Source organism: Hibiscus syriacus, unplaced genomic scaffold (genome assembly GCF_006381635.1).
Source record: "Hibiscus syriacus cultivar Baekdansim isolate YM2019G1 unplaced genomic scaffold, ASM638163v2 tig00110833_pilon, whole genome shotgun sequence".
Taxonomy (NCBI): domain Eukaryota; kingdom Viridiplantae; phylum Streptophyta; class Magnoliopsida; order Malvales; family Malvaceae; genus Hibiscus; species Hibiscus syriacus.
In genome coordinates this window covers 409559-431270 of record NW_024062884.1, presented here as the reverse complement: position 1 = coordinate 431270, position 21712 = coordinate 409559, and the positions used below count along the sequence as shown (strand labels likewise).

At 35.2% G+C, this 21712-nt stretch overlaps 3 protein-coding genes and 2 pseudogenes across 3 annotated transcripts; 2 read left to right on the top strand and 3 right to left on the bottom strand.

Annotated features, from left to right (window-relative positions):
• Positions 1-2370: 2370 nt before the first annotated feature.
• LOC120142985 (hsp70 nucleotide exchange factor FES1-like) lies at positions 2371-4695 on the top strand. Its single transcript, XM_039157416.1, has 6 exons — positions 2371-2537; positions 2637-2779; positions 2864-2914; positions 3371-3592; positions 3698-3800; positions 4013-4695. Exons 1-6 carry the CDS (start codon positions 2452-2454, stop codon positions 4521-4523), a joined length of 1116 nt encoding a protein of 371 aa, XP_039013347.1. The 5' UTR covers positions 2371-2451; the 3' UTR covers positions 4524-4695.
• A 1432-nt stretch (positions 4696-6127) lies between these two features.
• On the bottom strand, positions 6128-9582 carry LOC120143121 (protein SRG1-like). The gene is made up of 3 exons (XM_039157527.1): positions 9529-9582; positions 8784-9439; positions 6128-6394 (listed from the first exon to the last, which is right to left on the bottom strand). Exons 2-3 carry the CDS (start codon positions 9033-9035, stop codon positions 6128-6130), a joined length of 519 nt encoding a protein of 172 aa, XP_039013458.1. The 5' UTR covers positions 9036-9439; positions 9529-9582.
• Positions 9583-10992: 1410 nt separating this feature from the next.
• On the bottom strand, positions 10993-11641 carry LOC120143054 (annotated as a pseudogene).
• Positions 11642-14679: 3038 nt separating this feature from the next.
• On the bottom strand, positions 14680-16138 carry LOC120143120 (putative cyclin-D7-1). Its single transcript, XM_039157526.1, has 6 exons — positions 15917-16138; positions 15736-15822; positions 15559-15657; positions 15264-15471; positions 15012-15145; positions 14680-14919 (listed from the first exon to the last, which is right to left on the bottom strand). The coding sequence occupies exons 1-6, from the start codon at positions 16136-16138 to the stop codon at positions 14680-14682; spliced, it is 990 nt and encodes a 329-aa protein (XP_039013457.1).
• Positions 16139-17973: 1835 nt separating this feature from the next.
• On the top strand, positions 17974-19433 carry LOC120143119 (annotated as a pseudogene).
• Positions 19434-21712: the final 2279 nt, after the last annotated feature.

Genomic DNA, 21712 nt, shown 5'->3' with positions numbered 1-21712 from the left:
TAGTATTAAAATTAAAAATTCAAAAATATATTTAATTTATAATCCTATTATTTCAAAAGTATATAAATAATATTTATTTATTTATTTAAAAATATTAGAAAAGAACTTCTAGGTGCCTTAAGACAGCTCTTTTCTTTGATATTAATAAAATTGATTTTAAATAAAATTAAATAATAATTTTTAATAATATTTAATTTTAAAATACCAGAATAGGACATCCAGTTATATTAAGACTGTCCTTTTCTTCGATATTGAAAAATATAAAAAAATATAAATTATTATTTATCATATATATTTATGACTATATAATAATAATATAAAAATATTTAAATATATAAACAATTAAAACAATAAAAATACAATTAGAATGATATATTTAAAAGCAGTAAAATAAATGAAACATTTAAAATTAGTGACTAAATTATAGTAAAATTAAAATTAAAAACCTAATTCATAATTAATCAAAATTATAGGGTTTAAACATGTTATTTTCTTATTTTATTAATTTAGTGACTAAAATAAAACTATATAAAATTCGGATAATAAATTAAAATAAATTAAAAAATATAAAATCGGTATTAAAATAATAATTAATAAACCATGAGGGACTAAATTTGATATTTACCTAAATATATATATATATATTCTGATAAGGACTAAATTAAAATAAAATAAAATTAGAAGACCAAATTAAAATAATCAAAAACTACTTTCAGTGACTAAATCGTAAGGATTACAAACTATAGTGACTGCGGAAATGGTTTACCCATGATGGAAATTACACAGATACCCTCATCAAAACGGCGTCGTTTTGATGAGGGTATTTATACCCATTTAAGCCGGCCCTAAGGGCCATCTTTCTCACTTCTCTGGTTTTGCTTCTCTCTCTTTAGAGAGAGAAGCTCTCGTTTTCTCTCGCCGAAAGAGAAAACCGGCCTCCATTTCCGGCGCCGATCGCCACCGCCGGCCACCGCTCACGGTGACCGGAATTCCTAAATTACTCTAGAGCATAGATCTCGACCTTCTAAGGCCGAATATGGCCTCCGTTTGTCCTAAAATGCTCTAGATCGTTCTAGATCTAAAATAAATCGAAGGTTTTACCTTCGGTTTTACAATGATTCCGGTGGTTCCAGACGATTTAAAGGCTTCTACGATGGTAAGATGCTCCTTTTCCTCTTCTTTCTGGTTATTGGCTTGCTGTGATTATCTCTTCCTTTCGTTTTTTTTTCTGTTTTCTATTTTTTGTTCTCTGTCTCTCTGTGGCTGTCTGTTCTTCTTTTCTTTCGCAGGTATGGTGGCTTTTATAGCCACCACGAGGTTCTGTTTGGACCGGTCCCGAGAGGGATGTCTAGGTGAGTCACCATAGCTATGCTGGTGACTCACCATGGAGCTCGATTTGGGCTGCCATCTGGTGTTCTGGAATCTACGGCGGCGAGGTGGCGTGGCAAAAGCAGCGTCGGCAGCGACTGGTTGGACCATCTGGCAGTGGAGGCGTCGGCAGCAGCGTCTGGAAGCTGGAGAGGCAGCTTGAGCCTTCTGGAAGCGGCGGCTGGGAGCTAGGGCTTGAAAACCCTAGCTGAAACCCTAAATTGGTTTAGGGTTTCCATCTGGTCTGGGCCGGTTCTAGGTCACTGTTGGGCTTCAAATTGTAAATGGGCTCGGGGATCTTGTAAAATGGGTTTGTAATATTTATTTTTTATTTAATAATAATAATATAATAAATTAATAATTAATAATAATAAAATGAACTGAAAAATTATTGTCTACAACCACCGCGTAAGAAACAGACGTTACACATCTCCGAAGCATGTCTATCCAAGTCTCCGTAAAACCCATTTTCAACATTATCACCCAAATGAAATTACATTCCACTATATCGTAAGTCTTGCTCATATCAAGCTTGAGTGCAAAGTAGCCTTTCCTACCTTCCCTCTTCCTAGTAACAGTGTGTAAAATTCCGTATGCCACAATGATGTTGTCTGTGATCAAGCGTCCCGGAATAAAAGCACTATGTGACTCATCAATACAAAGGTCTAAATTTTTTTGCATACGTCTAACAACTCATTGAGAATTTGTTTCAAGTTAAACCTCGAGTCTTGTATATTCAAACTAAATATTAACCAAAATTTGAACGTTTCAAATCATTTACGATCTGTTTAATCTCATTTACTACTCTAAGTGAAGGTCACATAGTCAATTAGAGCCTGTAAACCCAAACCTACATGGTCCATTTGGGCCCATGTGTGAATCCAATCGGAATACATAGCATAGGTCTTCAGTCAAGAATTATGTGTAGGCGCTAGCGCTTTCCGCCACTTTCCATTCTGAAAAGAAAAGTCTGGAATCGCCTGGAATTTTCACTTTCTGTATATAAAGGGAACTCCGCTAAGTTCTCCGGAATCTCTTCTTTAAGTTGTCTGCAAGAAATTCTAAGGTACGCACAAAGAAACCATGGCTAAAGACGGACCTAACTGGGATGGGTTGCTGAAATGGAGCATTGCTAACTCTGATGGAACTCGTCCTCCTCGTAATTTAAGGTAATCCATCTGTTTTTTTCCGTGATTACCCTTTTTTCTGATCGTTAATTGATTATTAAGTGGGTAATTACTAATTATTTGCTTATTTTCTTTATGCAGCGAGGTAGATAGAAAATGGTTTATGGAAGCAATGCAATCGCAGACCGTTGATGTGATTCAGCGGATGAAAGAGATAACTTTGGTTATGAAAACTCCAGAGCAAGAATTGGAAGCACAAGGTGTTACGGCTGCTGATATTGATGGTATTTTTGCAGAATATCTAAGTTGTTTTTTAAATTGTTTCTGGGTTGCAAGAGCAGCTTTGTTTACGTATTTGATGGTGGCAGATATGTTGGATGAATTGCAAGAGCATGTTGAGTCTATTGACATGGCCAATGGTAAGTTTTCTTTATCATGGCGTGCTTAATTTGAGGCAATATATCTCTAATGTTTGCTATCTAGCTATAATTTTCGCCTGCTCGTATTATCTTCGGCAACAGATGCATAATTTTATGTTTGGGGGTAAACTTATGAAATTTTAAGGGCTAAAATGGATTATTAATAGAAAATTCAAAGAGAATACCTAAATTATATAAGAATTTGAAGCTTTCAGGGATTGACAGTCCCCCCCATCCCTGATTATATTGTATGCAAGGAGAATCTTTTTTGTGTGTTTCATGGAATTAGTGATTCCTAAGGATGTTATCTATGATTTAATTTATATTTCCATTTTAACAACCTTGTCCTTTCCGTTTCTGGCCCTATTCCTTCTAAAATTAATCTTGCACTTCTAATGCTTTCGATTGATCCAAAAATATATATATGCTTATATGGTCTGTTTGCGTTCGACGCAGATCTTCACTCAATTGGTGGGTTTGTCCCTCTCCTTGGTTATTTGAAGAATTCGCGTGCCAATGTTCGAGCTAAAGCTGCAGAAGTTGTATCTACCATTGTACAGAACAATCCCCGGAGTCAACAGTTGGTTATGGAAGCAAATGGCTTAGAGCCTCTTCTTTCCAATTTTTCCTCCGACCCTGATGTAACTGTTCGAACCAAAGCACTTTATGCGATATCCTGTGGGTACAATTATTGCTCTATTGTATACTTCTCATTCAGTGAACATGCTCGTACAGAATCTTTGAAAATATCTTGACATGACTTCCTTTTTCGTTGGATTTCAGCCTTGATTCGCCATAACAAACCCGGTATTGCAGCATTTCGACTTGCAAATGGTTATGCAGCCTTGAGAGATGCTTTGGGAACAGAGAATGTAAGATTTCAAAGGTAATCTTTTGATATGTCTTTGCAGTCCAAGCCCGCATTATCTTTCTGTTGATATTAGGTTTTATGGTTTCATTCCATGAGTCTCCATTGTGAAACTAAATGATTTTTAGATATCAAGTAGTTTCCTACAGTTCGATGTTCGTGTTTGTATTATTTTATCTGGTTAGTATCTGGACATCTAGTTTTATCATTTAATTGCTTTTTTCTTACAGGAAAGCTTTGAACTTGATTCAATACCTACTGCACGAAAATCAATCAGATTGCAATGTCGTAAGTGAGTTAGGGTTTCCCCGTATAATGTTGCATCTTGCCAATAGTGAGGACGCAGAAGTGAGAGAAGCTTCCCTCCGTGGTCTCCTTGAGCTTGCCCGGGACAAGACAGGCGGGAATAATGGTGGTCTAGGTGAAGACGATGAGAAGCTGAAGCAAATTCTTGAAGAGCAAATTAAGGGTATCAGCTTGATGTCTGCCGAAGACCTAGGTGCTGCAAGGGAGGAGAGGCAGCTTGTGGACTCCCTTTGGAGTGCATGTTATAAGGAGCCTTCTTCCCTTAGAGACAAGGGAGTTTTAGCACTTCCTGGTGAAGACGACCCCCCACCTGATGTTGCCAGCCAGCATTTTGAGCCTCCACTCAGAGGTTGGGCACGTAATACTGATTCGAATTCCAGTGTGAAAAAGCAAGATGCTCCTCTTTTATTGGGACCAAGCCCTCCAAACTTATAGCTAGTGATCATATCTTGGTAAAATTAGCACTAATATGTTTATTTTGGCCTGTTTTTCAGTGTTTTTTCCTTTGAATACATGATTGCCTCCGGGATTAGATTAATCGGCACCCACTCGATGTTATGCTTAATTTGTAACCCGCATACGTTTTCGTCAAGCATGAGTATTGCTATAGTAGTAGTGACTGATTGTGGACCACCTAGTACTTGATCTGGCTTGGAGTGAGGAGGGTAGTAGTTCACTCAGTAACCTTTGCAGCCATAGCCGAGCTTCCTTCTCCATTCCCACGATGAAGGAAAATCATTCCAAAAGCTCTGTTCCTAGTTTACGTATTGCATTTGGTTAAAGTCATCTGATTACTCTTATAAAAGAAAAAAATAAAAAAAAATCAATCATCTGAATACATACTGTAGACCTTTTGGTGACTAAAGCTCTAGCGTCCTATAGTGAGAAGTTGTGAACCAGAAGTGTATCCGACCAGTTCAGTATCTGTTCTTCGGCAACGGCATGACTGTTGACTTGAACATCGTCCGGTGGCAATCACAGGCTTGTTTTTTTCTTCTAGCTGAAGCTGAAAAGGCTCACCTTCAATTTCCGCAACACTTGCTTTGTAATATCACGGGATATCTGCAGAAGATCGATCGATTGCTACTGTCAAGCGCACAAATGATTTCATCGTCATACTCGAAAAATTCTTAATTGTTTAGCCCAATCTTATGTAGATTCAGCTTGAGAGCAATGCCATATCACTACAAGAAATATACGAACAAGACACACCAACTTTGATTAATTGAACCGATTGAACCGTCACAATTATCGGTTATAATTATAAATTTTGATAAATGATTAATTATTGGTTAATCGTTAATAAATTATAATTATTTTTTTAGAAATAATAGAAGTAAAAGTAAAATCAAGAACTTTTTTATCTTTTTAATTTTGTTTATTTCGTAGCATATTAAATTAAATATAGATAGAGAACAAGAAAATTTTCAAGTGGGTCAATTTGTATTATTATTACGATATTAATTTAATTATCATTAAAGAGTTAAATTATAAAATTATCATTTTGAGAACTAAAATATAATTTGTTTCTTATATTAATTTAAAATTGATAAGTTAAATTGAAATTTGTTTAAAATTTAGGGGTTATTAATATTTCTAGAAGTCTAAGAATGAAATTAAAGATTAAATTATTTTCCTAATATGTTATGTCATTAATTTAATAATCTCTTTCAATGATTGAAATGCTTATAACATTTATTAAATGTATATTTTTCAAATTAAGTGAAAAATAACGTAAATAATTAAAAATTATATATATATATATATATATATATATATATATATATATATATATAAATCTAGTGATTAAAAATTATAAATTTATAAAATAAAAAAAATGAACATTCTGATAGTTTATTAACATCAAATCATGATTGTAAAATATATTAGTGTAATATTTTAAAAACATTATAAATTTTATACGACAAATTCACATTCGTCATAATTATTGTGAAAGTTCGCAACATCTATAAATCGTAACACCAGTACACGACGTCGGTAACGAAAACCACTGTCCACAATTGTAGTTTAATACTATGTTACAAAGTTTCTAAGGTAGCCTCAACCTTTGCCATCTGGGTGTGTGCTTTGCCCTCCATTTTTCTCTTCATGGAGTTCCTCAAATAGTCCCCATATTTCACCTTCTTATAAATCTGCTGCTCTGTTTTCTGGTCGATCATGTGATTCAGGGGCTCGATCTCAACCTTATCGTGCGGGAACAGGAATGACGCGTAAGAGATTCTTGCCCTGTTATCATTTGCAACAGCTCTGTGTTCGATACTCTTGTACTTGCCGTTGCTCCACATCTGACAAACAAAGAGAATCAAGGCTCAAAATTCGACCATCAACACCTATGGAGACATTTTTTTCTTATACCTCAATGACGTCGCCGACGTTCACGACTAGAGCGTATGGGAACGGATTAACCGGCACCCACTCGTTGTCATGCTTAATCTGTAATCCGCACACACCATCGTCCTGCATGAGTATGGTTATGGTGCTCGAGTCTGAATGTGGACTAACACCTAGTACTTGGTCTGGCTTAGAGCAAGGAGGGTAGTAGTTCACTCGGTATACTTGGATTAGCTGTTTGTGCAGTCCAAGTAAAGCTTCCTTTTCCATTCCCATGATCAGAGAAAATGATTCCATCAGCTCCGTTCCGAATTTTCGTATCACATTCGAATATTCTTCTATGATTTCCCTGTATGAAAGTTCATTTCAATTAGAGGTGACTTAGGCCAAAACTTTAGTTTCCTATAATGAGAAGGGTGAACCGCAAGCATCAGTGCATCCGACCAGTCCAGTATCTGCTCTTCCAAAACGACATATCCGTGTCCATACCCTTGTATGTCGTCCGATGGCATCGCGTACTTGTTCTTCTAGTCTAGCGGAAGCTCAAAAAATTCGGCTGCAACACCCTTCATCTTCTGCAACACTTCCTTTGCAACTCCATGATTTACCACCTGTTAAAAATCACACTGTTTCATTGTTCACCTTGTGCATATTCGTACATAAATAATATTACAGTACCTGGAAGAAACCCCAATCTTGGCAAGCAAGATCTAGTTTGTTTAGCTCCTCCTCGTTCCCCAACAACAGCAATGAAAAATCAATGAGGGGAATAAGTGAAGAAAGATGTGACAAATCAGTATCTTTTGGTCTATCTTTTAGGTCCCTAACGTATCTTTGTGGAACTTGTGAAGGATCCTCCCTCATCAGCTCTTGAACATTAGGGACTGGAATCGATGGAGCATAGGTGGGTGCCTCTTCATTCCCGGTAAATGCTTCATTTGAACTCATTGCTTACTTTGCTTAAGCTTTGTGGAGATCATGGCACATGTTCTTCCCCTATTTAGTGCTTATCCGTTTTTTAACTGTTAGTTGCAGCGGATATTACCCCTCCCTGAAAGAAAGATTCCTACTAAAAAAATAGAAAAAAAAATAGTGTATTTTATATAAAAAAAATGTTCTCACCAATCACCGGTTGGTCTAGTGGGATGAGATACTAGAACCCATAAGTAATGTCGTGGGTTCGAATCTGACGATTGTGAATGGAGTAAATTGGGTTGAGAGAGTCGCCCTCGCCTCGGCATTACCTAATCCAGATTAATCGATCAAATATATTGGATACTAGTGGTTATAAGAAAATGGTCTCAATCATATGGGAACATAGATGGATGGGATGGGATATTGGCTTAATAGGATTAGTGGCATATGCAGTTGGATCTCTTTGATAAAACAATGACTGTGTGTCTGAAATTACCAGACAAAAGTTTACCATTTCAGTAGTTCACATCGAATCAAATTTGGTATTTTTTCTTTTGAAATTTTCTTTTGGGACGGCAGAGGAGAATTCTTTATGGTCAAGACACTAAAACTTTGAACAATTATATTTAAATATTACTCTATTTTTCTTTTTTATTAAAATAGCATTTCCCTTAATAATACTCTTTTCGTTCATGTAAGATGAAGGGGTATCCTTCGAAAGGCATACCGTACTATTTCCGACATGGCAGGCCATCCAACAGTTGTTTCCATGCTCCTCAAGGTCAGTATGAAGAAAATAAAGAATAAAGTGATGATTGTGTTAGAATTAAGACCAAATTGATAAAATATATCAGCAATTAGGACTGAAGATGATATTATATCAATTAAAACTGTAACTTCGGTGATGAAATTGAAAAACATTTGGCAGGAACTATTTAGGCGACAATTTTTCTTTATTTGATTGTTGAATAAGGGAGATTCTGTTAACAACAATTGCAGTGAGCAAAGCATTGCAGAAATGAACAGAAACTAAAGCAAAGAGGGTTTACAAACATAAACAAAGGGACAAATAGTTTATATTTTTGTTTGCTTAGGCTAGAGTTCCAACCTTTGCCATGTTGATATGTGCTTTGCCCTCCATTTTTCTCTTCATGGAGCTCCTCAAATACTCTCCATATTTCACTTTCTTGTAAATCTGCTGTTTTGTTTTCGGGTTGATCATGTGATCGAGGAGCTCAATCTCGACCTCATTGTGCGGAATCAGGAATGTTGCATAAGAGATTCTTGCCTTATTATAATTTGCAACAGCTCTATGCTCAATACTCTTGTACTTGCCATTACTCCATATCTGATGAACAATGTAAAAATATCAAGTCAGCTCAAATTTTGTCTTTGTTTACAGTCAACAATGGGAACATATTTAGTTACCTCAACGACATCGCTGACGATCACTACTAGAGAATTTGGGATCGGATTAACCGGCACCCACTCGTTGCTGTGCTTAATATGTAATCCACACACGTCGTTGTCCTGCATGAGTATGGTTATAGTGCTATTGTCGGAATGTGGACTAGCACCTAGTACTTGGTCTGGTTTGGAGCGAGGAGGATAGTAGTTCACTCGGTAACAATGCACCAATTGTTTTTGCAGTCCAATCAGAGCTTCCTTGTCTATTCTCATTATCAGAGAAAGGGATTGAAAGAGCTCCGTTGCCACTTTCTGGATTGCATTTGAATATTCTTCTATGATTTCGCTGTATGGAAGTATATTTCAGTTAACATGGAGCAAATATGAAGGAAAAAAAGTGAAGTTCTTTGGTCAGGTCATATGAATCCATACTGGAGGCCTCTTGCTGACTTAGGCCAAAACTTGAGCTGCCTATAATGAGAAGAGTGCACAAGTATCAGTGCATCCGACCAGTCCAGTATCTGCTCTTCGTACACGACATATGCGTGCCCGTAGCCTTGTATGTCGTCTGGTGGCATCGCATACTTGTTCTTCTCTTCTAGTGGAAGCTCGAAAAACTCAGCTGCAGCATCTTTCAGTTTCTGCAACACTTCCTTTGCAACTCCATGATTTACCACCTGCAAAGTCTCAATCAATCGTAGCTCTCAAAGGCACATTATTCATTGTTCCTTGTTTGCCTTGATTCCTTCACGAACTAACTCAGTACCTGGAAAAAACCCCATTCTTGGCAAGCCAAATCTAGTTTGTTTAGCTCCTCCTTATTCCCCATTAACATCAATGACAAATCAATGAGGGGAATAAGTGAAGAAAGTTGTGACATATCTGTATCTTTGGGTCATCTTCCAGTTCCCTAACATACCTTTGTGGAACTTGCAAAGGATCCTCCTTCACCAGCTCTTGAACATTAGGCACCGGAATCGATCAAGCTTAAGTGGGCGCCACTTCATTCTCCGTAAATGTTTCATCTGAACTCATGTTTTTCCTGTGTTTAAACTGTTGTGGGAACCATGGCACATGTTCTTCCTATATATAACACTTCATGCTTCTATCAGATAAAGACAGGAGGGATGAACTGTTTCATCCAGGTTAGACTTAGGAAATATTGACAGACAATTAGGATACCTTGTTATAATCGCAATGACTTCACATGTTTGAGTTTCCAACAACTTTTGGGATACATCATCCCATAAATGTCAACGGTTGTTTTCTATTCTTCTTCTCGAAGTAAACGGATCATAGTTTATGTTCAAGTTGCAGTTCTTTCCATGTTCTTTGCTGTACCCTCCATATTTCTCTCCAAGTGGAAAAAATGAGTATAAGATATACACATGTTGCACATAGAGAAAACTTATATTTCCATCCATATAGTTACTGATAGACCTTCATACCCCTAAAATGAAGAGAAGTTAACTGATCCATCTAGTTAAAAACTAATAACCACTGATAGAAATCCTAAGAAACGATCTATATGCAGTGGTATCGACTTTCTGATGCCGCAATGGCACCGAACTTGTTATTTCTTTGCCATTTCTCATTTAGGAGGGCAGAAAGTGATAACATAAAGTGAAGCTCTGCATTTGTTGAGGCTACTAGATTCATCAAAAGCGTAGCTAAAGGCCTTCGGAAAGGGATAACATAACGTGAAGCTCTGCATTAGTTTTTAGATTCGGAACTTATGATGATTGGTTTATCTTTTAGAGGATGTTGTGAAGTAGCTACTGAAAAGCTGCATAGAATTCAGGGTTTAACGCATTCCTCCTCGGGTGTTAGAGGTAAAATCTTACTTGTTTATTGTTTCAATATGCATTAGACATCTCAGAGCCTTCCACTAAGGTGCCCGTTATAGAAGCTCGAATAAGCTGAGTGCTGTAGATCATCCTGTACCTGTTCGATTGTGGAAATCATTTATGCATTGACGAATAAACACGAAAAACCTCGGAGCCGCTGTAAAAATCGTTTCACCACCTCCACATGCTGTGTGAGGAATGTGTTAGAATATTAGTTTGCTTATAATATCCTTGGCAATAAATTACATTCAATAGAAGAGAAGCATATGGTATAGAAACTTGTTAAAAGTTATATGCTTTCAAAAATTAGATTTACAGTCAAAACTTAGAATTTGCAGCTTGAAAACAGATGAACTGAAATATTTCATATGATACCCAAAAAGTGTTACAGAGTTAAGATATTGGAGTAGATAATGTGTTTTCGCTTTTAATACAACAAAAATGTCTTTACTTGCTCCCAATTAAGCAATGCTTGCCTCCATGAATTGAATCTTTACAGAGGAATATCAAGACCCTTGCCAACATCCACCCCAATCATCTGAAGTATTCCTTTGTTTAGTATCTGCAAAACCCAAAAACCCTCACAATTAGAGCACCAGCCAACACCATAATTCTATTGCCAATAGGTAGAAACCTCACCAGTTCTACAACGAAAACACCAATTATGCCGATCATACAGGCCGTGGAATTCCTTATTTCAGCTTCCTCGTAAACCCCAGAAATGGTGCTTTGAATTTTGCTCTACCTTTGGCACTCAAACCTGAAACATTGGTTTTTTGAACAGATACAAAATTGGTAAGAACAAAAACCCAGCAATATTTGAACCTATAAGATAAAAAAAGATGAAACAATTAGAAGAAAGAAAGTACCCCAGCAGGAAGCTTGGCAGCTAGGACCTTGAAGGGTTCTCGGTTCATGAAGCTTGTACTGTGATGATACTGCTGGCTGTGGGGTTGAACTGTTAAGTTATTTGGGATAAGAAATGATGAGGAAATGAGTGAAGAAGTAGCCATTGTTTTCAGTCTGCCAAAGCCAAAGCCAAAAGCCATCGTGTGGTTTATCTGTGCTTTTATCCTTGGTTTTCAGAACCGGACATGTTAACGAACCGGTTATGCTACCGATTTACTAGTTCAATCGGTCGAATCGGTTCGACCGATTGAAAGAACCGGACGACGTCATAATTATTTAAAAATTAAATAAAAATACCAAAAATATTTAATAAAAAAATAATTTTTTATATCACAAGTCATATTCAAAGCAAGTCATAACATATATAAGTTAAAAACCATAAAATCAAGTGAAACAAAATGATTTAAATTAACTACAACATAATATTTAAGGTAAAACATATTAAATAATAAATATAATTATATAACTATAATTAAAAAATAAATTTGAGGTTAAAAAAAATAATAACAAAATGATATTGTTTGGTTTAATTTTTTTTTTAAAAACAATCACACATGGCTAAGAAACATAGAAGAGTATCCCAAAAGTCTAAAGAGTAAAAATATGATAACAAAACAATCTCACATTGCTAAAAAACATAGAAGCGCATCACAACTAACTTCTATAAATAATAGAGGTAATTTGGCATTCAAAATCATGGAGCCTTTTAGTGAGCATTGAGTGAACTATTCTTACACTTCAATCAAGCTCGAATTTTAGGCTTCAATCGAGCTTCTAATTTTTTTTTGAGTTCAAGCCTTTTTGAGTTCAAGTTTTAATATTATATTTCGAGTTTGAGTTGAACTTGATAATTTTTAGCTTGTGAGTTTGAGTTGAGTTTACTTTTAAAGTTTTCAAGTTCGAGTCGAGCTCAGCAATACTCGAGTTCGACTTGACTCGTTTAACAAACGACGTTGTTTGGTTTAATTTTAAAAAAAAAACAAAAATTTCGGTTTTTCCCGGTTTTCAGCTGATCCGGTTCGAACAGTTCAGCGATTCTGGCCAGTTCACTAATAGCGGTTCAATCGGTTTAGATTGAACCGGATTAAACAACGATTTTCGATTGAACCGACCGATCCGATCCAATTTTCAAAACAAAACTTTTATCTACTTTAAGCTTAAAAGACAGTGGGTCCCCCAAGACTAGAGCTTGTGTTTGTACCCTAGTAATAGTATTATTTATTTCTATTTATGTTTTCAATTTTAATTTCAAAAAAAACCCCTTCATATATGGATTATACTAAATTCTTGATTTCATACATATAGTTTAAAAGTTCTCGATTTAATACATAATTTTAATGTCGTTAACAGGTTCACTCACTTCCATCACGGAAAGTAACGTGAAATCTTCCGACCATTAATAAAATGACACATGGCAATTTAAAAAAAATATTTTCTTAGGTAAGTTACACCATTCATCACTTAAGTATATTCTCATTTTTATTTTAGTCACTAAAATTTTAAAACAAAAACCAATTCCAAGAAAAAAATACATGGTTTTCTCTTCAACTGTTGCCCCTTCCCTTGTCGTTGTTCGACCTTCTTCTAGCCGATCGTGGCGTTTAACACCACCCTTGGAGCTTTGCCATCGTTCCACGACCTTAACCCGACCATCAGTTACCCCCATCCGGACGTCGTTCATCTGAAAATTGTGAAGAATCGTACAGGTCTCACCATCATCGATCTCGGCCACCGTTGAATGGTGAACGTCACCGCCTTTACCCGTGGAAGCTCCTCCCTCGTCTGATCATAACCCATCGACCCACTCACTGAGACTCGTTGTTGTTTGCCGTAGAGAATGATTAGAAGGTTCATCGAAAAACTTCTCATTGTCACTAATTTTTTGCGATTGTCAGTTAAATCGATCGATGTTACATCTCACCACCCCTCCCATTGAGTTATTCGATCAGGACCCAACCAGTGGATCGTGTCACTGTTGTTATTTTTGTCGTTATCGACATTGGGTAAGCTTCAAAGCAGGTTTTGAAGTGTTGTTTGTTTTAGGGCGATTTAGGGTCATCATTAGTAGGACTAGTCGACGATCAAAGTAACCGGTGACGTTGGTGAGCACATAAGCCTTTGATTGTGAGAAAGAAGGGGGAGACGATCGTTTCTCTGGTTTAGGGATAGTATAGCTTAATAATAAAATTAAAAGAATTTAAACTTTAATGACTAAAATAAGAGTAAGAAGATAGTTTAGTGATAAATGGTGTAATTTACCTAAAAATTAAAAAATACATGTTTTTTAAAGTGCCACGTGTCATGGTCGTAGGATTTCACGTCACTTTCATTGACGGAAGTGGGTGAAATCATTGACGACAAAAAACCTCATGTATGCAATCGAGAATCTTTAAACTATATGTATGAAATCAAGAATTTGATATAGTTCATGTAAGAATGGGGTATTTAACCCATTTCAAAATAATGAAAATTTAATTTAAACTAAATTGTGATTGACTAAGTAAAATTAATAATTTTAAACTTATAATTAATTAATTTATATTATATTTGAGACTAATTTATTATTATTAATCAAAATTTAAACTTTTTTGGAATTAATTACTAATATCTGATCTATTGACTGAATAATCAAGAATTAATTACTAATTTATTATTATTAATCAAAATTTAAAATTTAAATTAATAACGCTTTATGTATTTTTGGTGTTTTTAATTCTTCATTATTTTTCTTTTAATCGTTGTGTTCAAACCTAAGATCTCTCAAGATAATAATAATTCTTTTAAGAGTTAATTGCATCATATGTCCTCAAAATATGATATATATTTCAAATTAAACCCTAAACTTTTAAATATTTCAATTTCATCCCTAGATTGAAATTATTTGTAATGTGTACTTCTTGATCATGGACTACTGGAGAATTATAGCACCAGATTGATTCTTGTGTGAATTTAACAAGTAAATGAAATGGCAGATCTAAAGTCTAGACATACTTGCAGTCACAGCAATCAATCACACTATTAATTTGATAGCTGTAGAAGGATTAAATGCATGTAATTCTGAAGCAAAAACACGATAAGTATACAACATTATTCCTGTTATCACATAGGCCAGACCATGGCTTTTCGTCTTCGACTGTGAAAAAACCATTTCCAGGATATCTCTATTCTTCTTCTCTCTTCCTTTTATTCCCACTAGATTCACGATCATCATCAACACTAGAACTTGGCAATGGCATCCCGAACAGTGAAAGATCAGCTTGGAAATCATTGATATCAATCCTCTCCGTCAACAAAACAGTCACAGGACTTGACGGGTAGTAATGGGACTCTGAAACTTTCAAGTTGCAGAATGGATGAAACAGCCATGCTTTGATTATCCTACGACATTCCATAATATCATCCTGCCCCACTTCGAATATTTTAGTTATATAATCAATGCAAAAGTAGTAAACTATAATATATATATATATATATATATATATATATATATTACCTCGTGATCTTGGCTTATGAGCTTCATAATTTTGGTGATATAGACATTATATGACGAAGGAATTAACTCTCCTAGGTTACACCGTAGAGCAGATACTGCAACAACGCTGGGTGGATATGGCAGCAACTTGAAATCTGCGCACAAGTTAACATTACAAGATAATGCATTGTTTTTATCGGTCCGGATTAATATTTGTTCGGAATTTTTCTTAGATAGAAACAAAAAGAGGAATATATATATACATGCATATACCCAATATAGCTTTGACAAGTGTCTTATTAACTAGGTTGATTAACTCATTGTGAAGGTAATGATTGAGATCATGGATGATATTTATTGTAATCAGCTCTATATAGGAGTATGTTGTTGTAGAACCAAGACGCCACTTTAAAGCCTGCAACACCATCAGCTCCATTTGTTGGATTGTGCTCGATTGAAAACAATGTTCTAAGTCCTGCATCTTCAATCCAAATATTCTTCATAAAAACAGTGATAAATATAATGCAATAGTAATCATAATCATCTGACAATGGTAAATTGTGTTCACCTGAAGTTCATCCAAGGAAGCGAGGGAAGTCTCATTGAACTTGGAGGCAATGGATAAACATGCAATGGATAGTAACTCAACCATCCAGTTTTTCCATCCCTAGAAAAAGTAGATGATTTGATGCTTCAAAGTTGAGAAGGAAAAAAAAATGAAACCCAGAATTAAATTGCTCCTTACAGGGCACTGACTCGTTGATATGAAGCGATCCAGGTAATTTACCGCATTGAAAACTGTTCCAGTGGAGAGATTTAACCGAGTACCAGTCTGAAAAAAACATACAACCATAGAAAACAGACTGATATTTGATATAAAATAATAAAACCCTCTTCAAATCTGATAACTAGGAGAAAATATGTACCTTGATAAGCCATTGAACCGCTCTAAACCTAGAGAAAACCAAATTATTAGACTGGAGATAATCCAGATAACCAGGCTCAGGCATGTAACTGAGCTCTTTCTTCAGGCATATTAAAAGAGCCTGCTCGGAGTCTTCCTTCAAAGTACAACGGTCAGTTTCATGGCTAGGGTCCGGAGTTTCAGGACCCGAAAGCCATACCTCATCACAAAGCAAATTCTCCATTACGGAGATAGTTTTATAATTCTTCAATGATAATGACAATTGGGGAGGCTGCTGGTCTGACATGGTAGTCACCTTTGTACTGTACATGCCATTATGACACTACAAAACTAAAGAGAAAAAAAGCAAAAGATCATGGAGGGTTAAAAGGATTTAGCAGTTTAGAGGAGTTATAAGCAAAGGGGTTGTGGGGGTAGTTGGACGGAGAAATGGGGGAGACATAAAAGGGAGGAGACGTCCCTCATGAAGTGGGGTAAATGCTGGTGCGATATTTTTTTACTGTGCACTATCCAATTGCGTGAACGCACGAGGATGGTTGAGCTCGTTTCATTAATGTCCAGTCCCCCTTGACATTGGGAAAGAAACACTGTCGCTCTTTTATAATTATAATCAAGGCGTAATATCAAAATTAGTCCTCAATATTTACTCGAATGATTATTTCAGTTATATCATTTTTTAATAGTTTAACCTTTAACGTTTCAATTTTTAGTCAAAATAGTTCATATTGAATGAAAACAATTAATTGACTAACAATCATCATATGTTGGCATGCTAATGTGATATTTCACACGTGATAAATTACTGATGTGTCATATCTCACGTCACCAAAATGATGATGTAGTATGTATCATGTCAAATAATTACGTACATGTAAAAAATGTTATGTCAGTAATATGAATTGATCGTTAGTCAATTAAGATTGAGTTATTTTAACAAAAAATTGAAACGTTCCAAAAAAAAATGAACGAAAATGACTATTATAATAAATGTTGGGGCCTAATTTTAATATTATACCCATAATCAAAGTAGTTTAGGTTATGGCACCGAGCTCGGTTCGCCAGTTGTGTTCGTGGGGCCACGTTCCAACTCTCAACTCAATTAACCATAAGGGAGCGGTAACTGCACAATGTGCTGGCAAGTATCAAATGCATGCATGCATTGCCTACTGAATTTATAAGGAATCCTTCAAGTAAAAGATAATAGTCTAAAATGTTATAGAACACTTTGGAAGGTTCTAGAATATTATAGAAAGTTCTAGAACATCATGGAATGTTCGTAAATATGGAAGAAGATTCTAAAATATTAGAATATTCGTAGAAGATTAGAAGTTTAGGAAGAATTTTCCAAACCCCGATTATTTTAGATTTGAGTAGAAAATTCTAATACGTGTAGGATTATTCTAGTTGACAAATATAGACCGTTTGATCAAATTAATTTCTATCGTTCATTGAAGACATGAAAAGTTACATAAAGAAGTCTCGGTCATTTGTCCAAGATAACTATCAATCAAAAGTCTAATACACTTTGTAAAACATTCTTTAAAGTAATAATTTAAATTTGTATTATATTATTGATTATATTAAAATCAATTAATGTATTAAGATGAATTTGATCTTTTGTTTTTTTATCATCTATGTAAATGATTATATAAACATTAATATTGATTCATGCTCATCATCATGCCTTTAACATAGATTTAAATGGTTAAATAATTTATGTTCGTTGATTAAAATATTTTAAATTATGTCAAACTAGGAAAACAAAGAGAAAGTATACATAGGAAGTTTTTAATCATGTCAAACAATTAAATAAAGTAAAAAATATTAATGTTACGTATTACATGAAAATCTTATTATTCAAAAAAGTGTTTATCTCATTAAATCAAATATTAAAAATATTCTATCAACTATAATGTTAAGTACGAACCAACATCAGTGATCAAGAAATTGTTATTACCTTTAAGATTTCGAGTTCTATCTTCATATATGTAGGAAAAACTTATTAAAATTGACCTGTTGATGGATTTATAAAACTTGTTAAAAGGCCCGGAATGAATCATGTTAATTTTCATCTACAATGGGTTCCGGTCAGCTAATCTAAGCCTCGATGGCATCGCACAATTCACTCCCAATGGACTCCCAAAGCTCACCAATGCAACCCACCAACAAAAAGGCCATACCTTCTACCCTCACTCTGTAAACTTCAAGAATTCAATCAAGGGATCTGTTTCTTCCTTCTCTAGCACCTTCGTCTTCGCAATTACTTCCGAATATCCGACTATCAGAGGCCACGGGATCGCATTCGTGATTTCGCCGACCATGGGCCTTCCTGGAGCTCTTCCAAGCCAGTATATTGGCCTCTTCAATGGCTCCAACAACGGCGATGCAAGTAACCACGTTGTTGCTGTAGAACTCGTTGCCATACAGAGTAGAGAGTTTGATGACATCAATGAAAATCACGTTGGGGTTGATAATAATGGCTTAAGGTCTATTGCATCTACTCCAGCAGGATATTACGAGGATGGCAGCCGTCGGCTTAGAAACCTGAGTTTGATTAGTGGGAAAAGGATACAAGTTTGGGTCGAATATCATGGTCTAGAGAAACGAATGGATATAACTTTGGCTCCATTTAAGGTTTCTAAACCCAAGAATCCACTTTTATCTTTGCATCTTGATCTTTCTTCAATCGTTAACGATGAGACGTATGTTGGATTTTCATCCTCAACTGGCTCTATTTTCTCATCTCATTATGTTCTGGGTTGTAGTTTATTTCTTAAGGAGGAAGATGAAGTTTGCTGAAGTTGTTGAAGATTGGGAGCTTGAGTATGGGCCTAGTAGGTTCAAGTTTAAAGATCTTTATATTGATACAAAAGGATTCAAGGACAAGGAGCTATTGTGTGCTGGTGGATTTGGAAGAGTCTATAGAGGAGTTCTTCCAACCGGCAAACTCGAAGTTGCAGTGAAAAGAGTTTACACGAATCGAGACAAGAGATGAAGGAATTCGTCACGGAAATCGTGAGTACGGGCAGTCACCGTCTCCGGAATTTAGTCCAACTCCTCGGAAATTTCCGGCTTAAAGGTGAGCTACTCTAGGTCTACGACCACATGCCTGTTGGAAGTCTGGATAAGTACTTGTATGACCAACCAAAGGTGACCCTTGATTGGGCACAAAGATTCGGAATCATCAAAGGTGTAGCATCAGGATTGTTTTATCTACATGAAGAATGGGAGCAAGTTGTGATTCAGAGAGACGTCAAGGCCAGCAACGTTTTACTTGATAGTGAATTCAATAGAAGATTAGGAGATTTCGGGCTCGCCAGATTATGTGATCATGGAACTGAACCACAAACAACTCATGTTGTGGGCAGTCTTGGCTATATGGCTCCAGAGCACACTCAACCGGGAAAGCGACACCCTGCGTCGATGTGTTTGCTTTCGGGGCATTTCTGCTCGAAGCTGCCTGCGGAAGAAGGCCAATATCTCAGTTTCCAACACAAGATTTCATTTTGGTAATAAATTTTATTAAATATATATTAAATTATACAAATTTATTAAATATATATATAGATTAGAAAACTATATTAAATTATTTGTGTACAAATATATATTAAATTATACAAGAAGGCCAATATATATTAAATTTATTTGTATACAAATTTTATTAAATATATATATAAATTATAAATAATAGAAAACTATATTAAGTTATTTGTGTAAAAATATAATAAATTATAAATTTAATTATAAATTTAATTTCCTAACGGTTAACGTTTATCAAAACTTGTAACTGTAACCTTAACCGATAACCATCATTTTTAGCGGTTTGGTTAACCAAAATCGTTTAATATTAATGGTTCGGATAATTAACCTGTTAAATATAACAGTTATATCGGTTAACGGTTAACGATTTCGGGTTTTTTTGAACACCGCTGAGTATGGGTGTGTGAAAATTCAAACACTATGTTTTTGGCTTAAATACACATTTCCCCCGAAACTATACCCTTTTTATTGAGTTGTCTTTTAAAGTATTTTTGGGACGTTGTGCCCCTGAAATTTAAATCATTGTCTCATTTGCCCTAATCTATTAACTCCATTAAAAAACACGTTGGTAAATTACATATAAAACTCAACTTTAGAAGCAAGTTCATGTTTAGGTTCCCATATTTTTTAACCAAAATTTCCCTAATGTTATGAGAAAACCCACATGCAAAAACAGCAGATGCATCTCCTATCTCCCCCAATCTAACATTAGGCCTTATTTTTCTTTTGGAATTCATGCTTAAACCAACATTTTACACCAAACCCTAATTTCTATCAAACCCTATCAGAAAAATCAAACCTCAAAATCAGCATAAAGATTGGAACCATTATTTGCGGCAAACAAGCAAAACCCAAATCAAATTTCAACTTAAACAACCATTAATTAACATAAAATGATATAAAGAATCGTCACAACTACCATGGATTACTACATATTTAGTAAATTGAAAGTGAAGAAGTGAACCTGGTAAGAAAGCAGCTACTGTTGAATAGCCTCAATTGCTGGATTGCTGAAGTAGGCAACTCAAACATATTAAGAAAAGGAAAGTGAAAGTGTTGGTTTTGGTTTTGGTTTTTTCTTATGAACAAACAAAGCAAAATTTGAAGAAGAAGAAGAAGAATGGGGATTTAACGGGAATTAAGTATCATGTCAGATAAAATTAATAGGAGTTAACTTTAGGGGCCTTACTGAAAATGAACCAAAAGTTTAATGACTGTATTGTAAGTTTTAAAAGTTGGGTGACTAAAATATAAGCACCCTTAAAATTTAGGAACTATTTATATGTTTTACCCTAAAATAAATTATACAATATTTTCACTGAAAAATCGTTGATACGTCGTAAATACTTCCATTTAAATACCTCAAATTACTCATTTTATGATGTTGACTACCGACGCTCCTCTTTATAATTTATACATCTATTAGATACACCTTTAAATAAGTTAGGGTGATTATTCCGCTATTACCGCTTTAATAAATACACCACATTTCATCATTAATAATTAATTATAAAATTGACCTTAAATTATTCCACAAATTTCGGTTTCGGGTCGGGTTGGGTCGGTTTTTTATGTGATGTTCGAGTCGAGTCGAGTTCAGGTTTAGGGTGAAAAATACCCGACTCCACCCGATCAAAAAAAAAATATAATTTTACCTTATATATTTTAGAATAATTACAATAATACCATCTATATATTTAAAAAAATGGTTGTCCCTTATTCCCATATGTAATGGGGTAAGGGGGAGGTAAGATAGTAGGCTGCCCCCAACACTAAGTTGAGAGCAGCTTCTATAGGAGACCTCCAAATTATGAAATGCCCTTCATGGGACTCGATCCCACGACCTCAATGTTAAGAAACCTTGTGCTCTACCAACTGAGCTGGATGGTCATTTCAATACCATCTATATATTATTATTTTTCAATTAAGTCACTGATTTTATTGAATAAAAATAATATTTTTTATTATTTCGAGTTGGGTCGGGTCGGGTTTTTAAGTTATATATTGGGTCGGGTTTGGGTCTGGTGAAATCTTGTTTTGGTCTGGTCGGGTCGGGTCTCGGGTGGAGGATTCCTTGTTCTCGGGTCGGGTGGACCAAAAACCCGACTCATGCTCATCCATATATATACCTTAGTTAGGTATGAATTGAAAGAGAGCTTACGGATAATTGTTAAATTTTTAATTTTTATATAATTTAAATATTTATTGATACCTATTATTGATAATATATTTTATCTTTTAAAATTGTATAAATTTA

Excerpts from the sequence above, each read along its gene's own strand:
- LOC120142985 (XM_039157416.1), top strand. The coding sequence starts at position 2,452 with ATGGCTAAAGACGGACCTAACTGGGATGGGTTGCTGAAATGGAGCATT. Across the intron at positions 2,538-2,636 it reads CGTCCTCCTCGTAATTTAAG|CGAGGTAGATAGAAAATGGT; the intron begins GTAATCCATCTG and ends TTCTTTATGCAG. Across the intron at positions 3,801-4,012 it reads GAGAATGTAAGATTTCAAAG|GAAAGCTTTGAACTTGATTC; the intron begins GTAATCTTTTGA and ends TTTTTCTTACAG.
- LOC120143121 (XM_039157527.1), bottom strand. The coding sequence starts at position 9,035 with ATGAGAATAGACAAGGAAGCTCTGATTGGACTGCAAAAACAATTGGTG. Across the intron at positions 6,395-8,783 it reads TCGTCAGCGATGTCGTTGAG|ATGTGGAGCAACGGCAAGTA; the intron begins GTAACTAAATAT and ends TTTGTTTGTCAG.
- LOC120143120 (XM_039157526.1), bottom strand. The coding sequence starts at position 16,138 with ATGGAGAATTTGCTTTGTGATGAGGTATGGCTTTCGGGTCCTGAAACT. Across the intron at positions 15,472-15,558 it reads CTTCCTTGGATGAACTTCAG|ATGCAGGACTTAGAACATTG; the intron begins GTGAACACAATT and ends TTTGGATTGAAG. Across the intron at positions 15,146-15,263 it reads ACTTGTCAAAGCTATATTGG|ATTTCAAGTTGCTGCCATAT; the intron begins GTATATGCATGT and ends ACTTGTGCGCAG.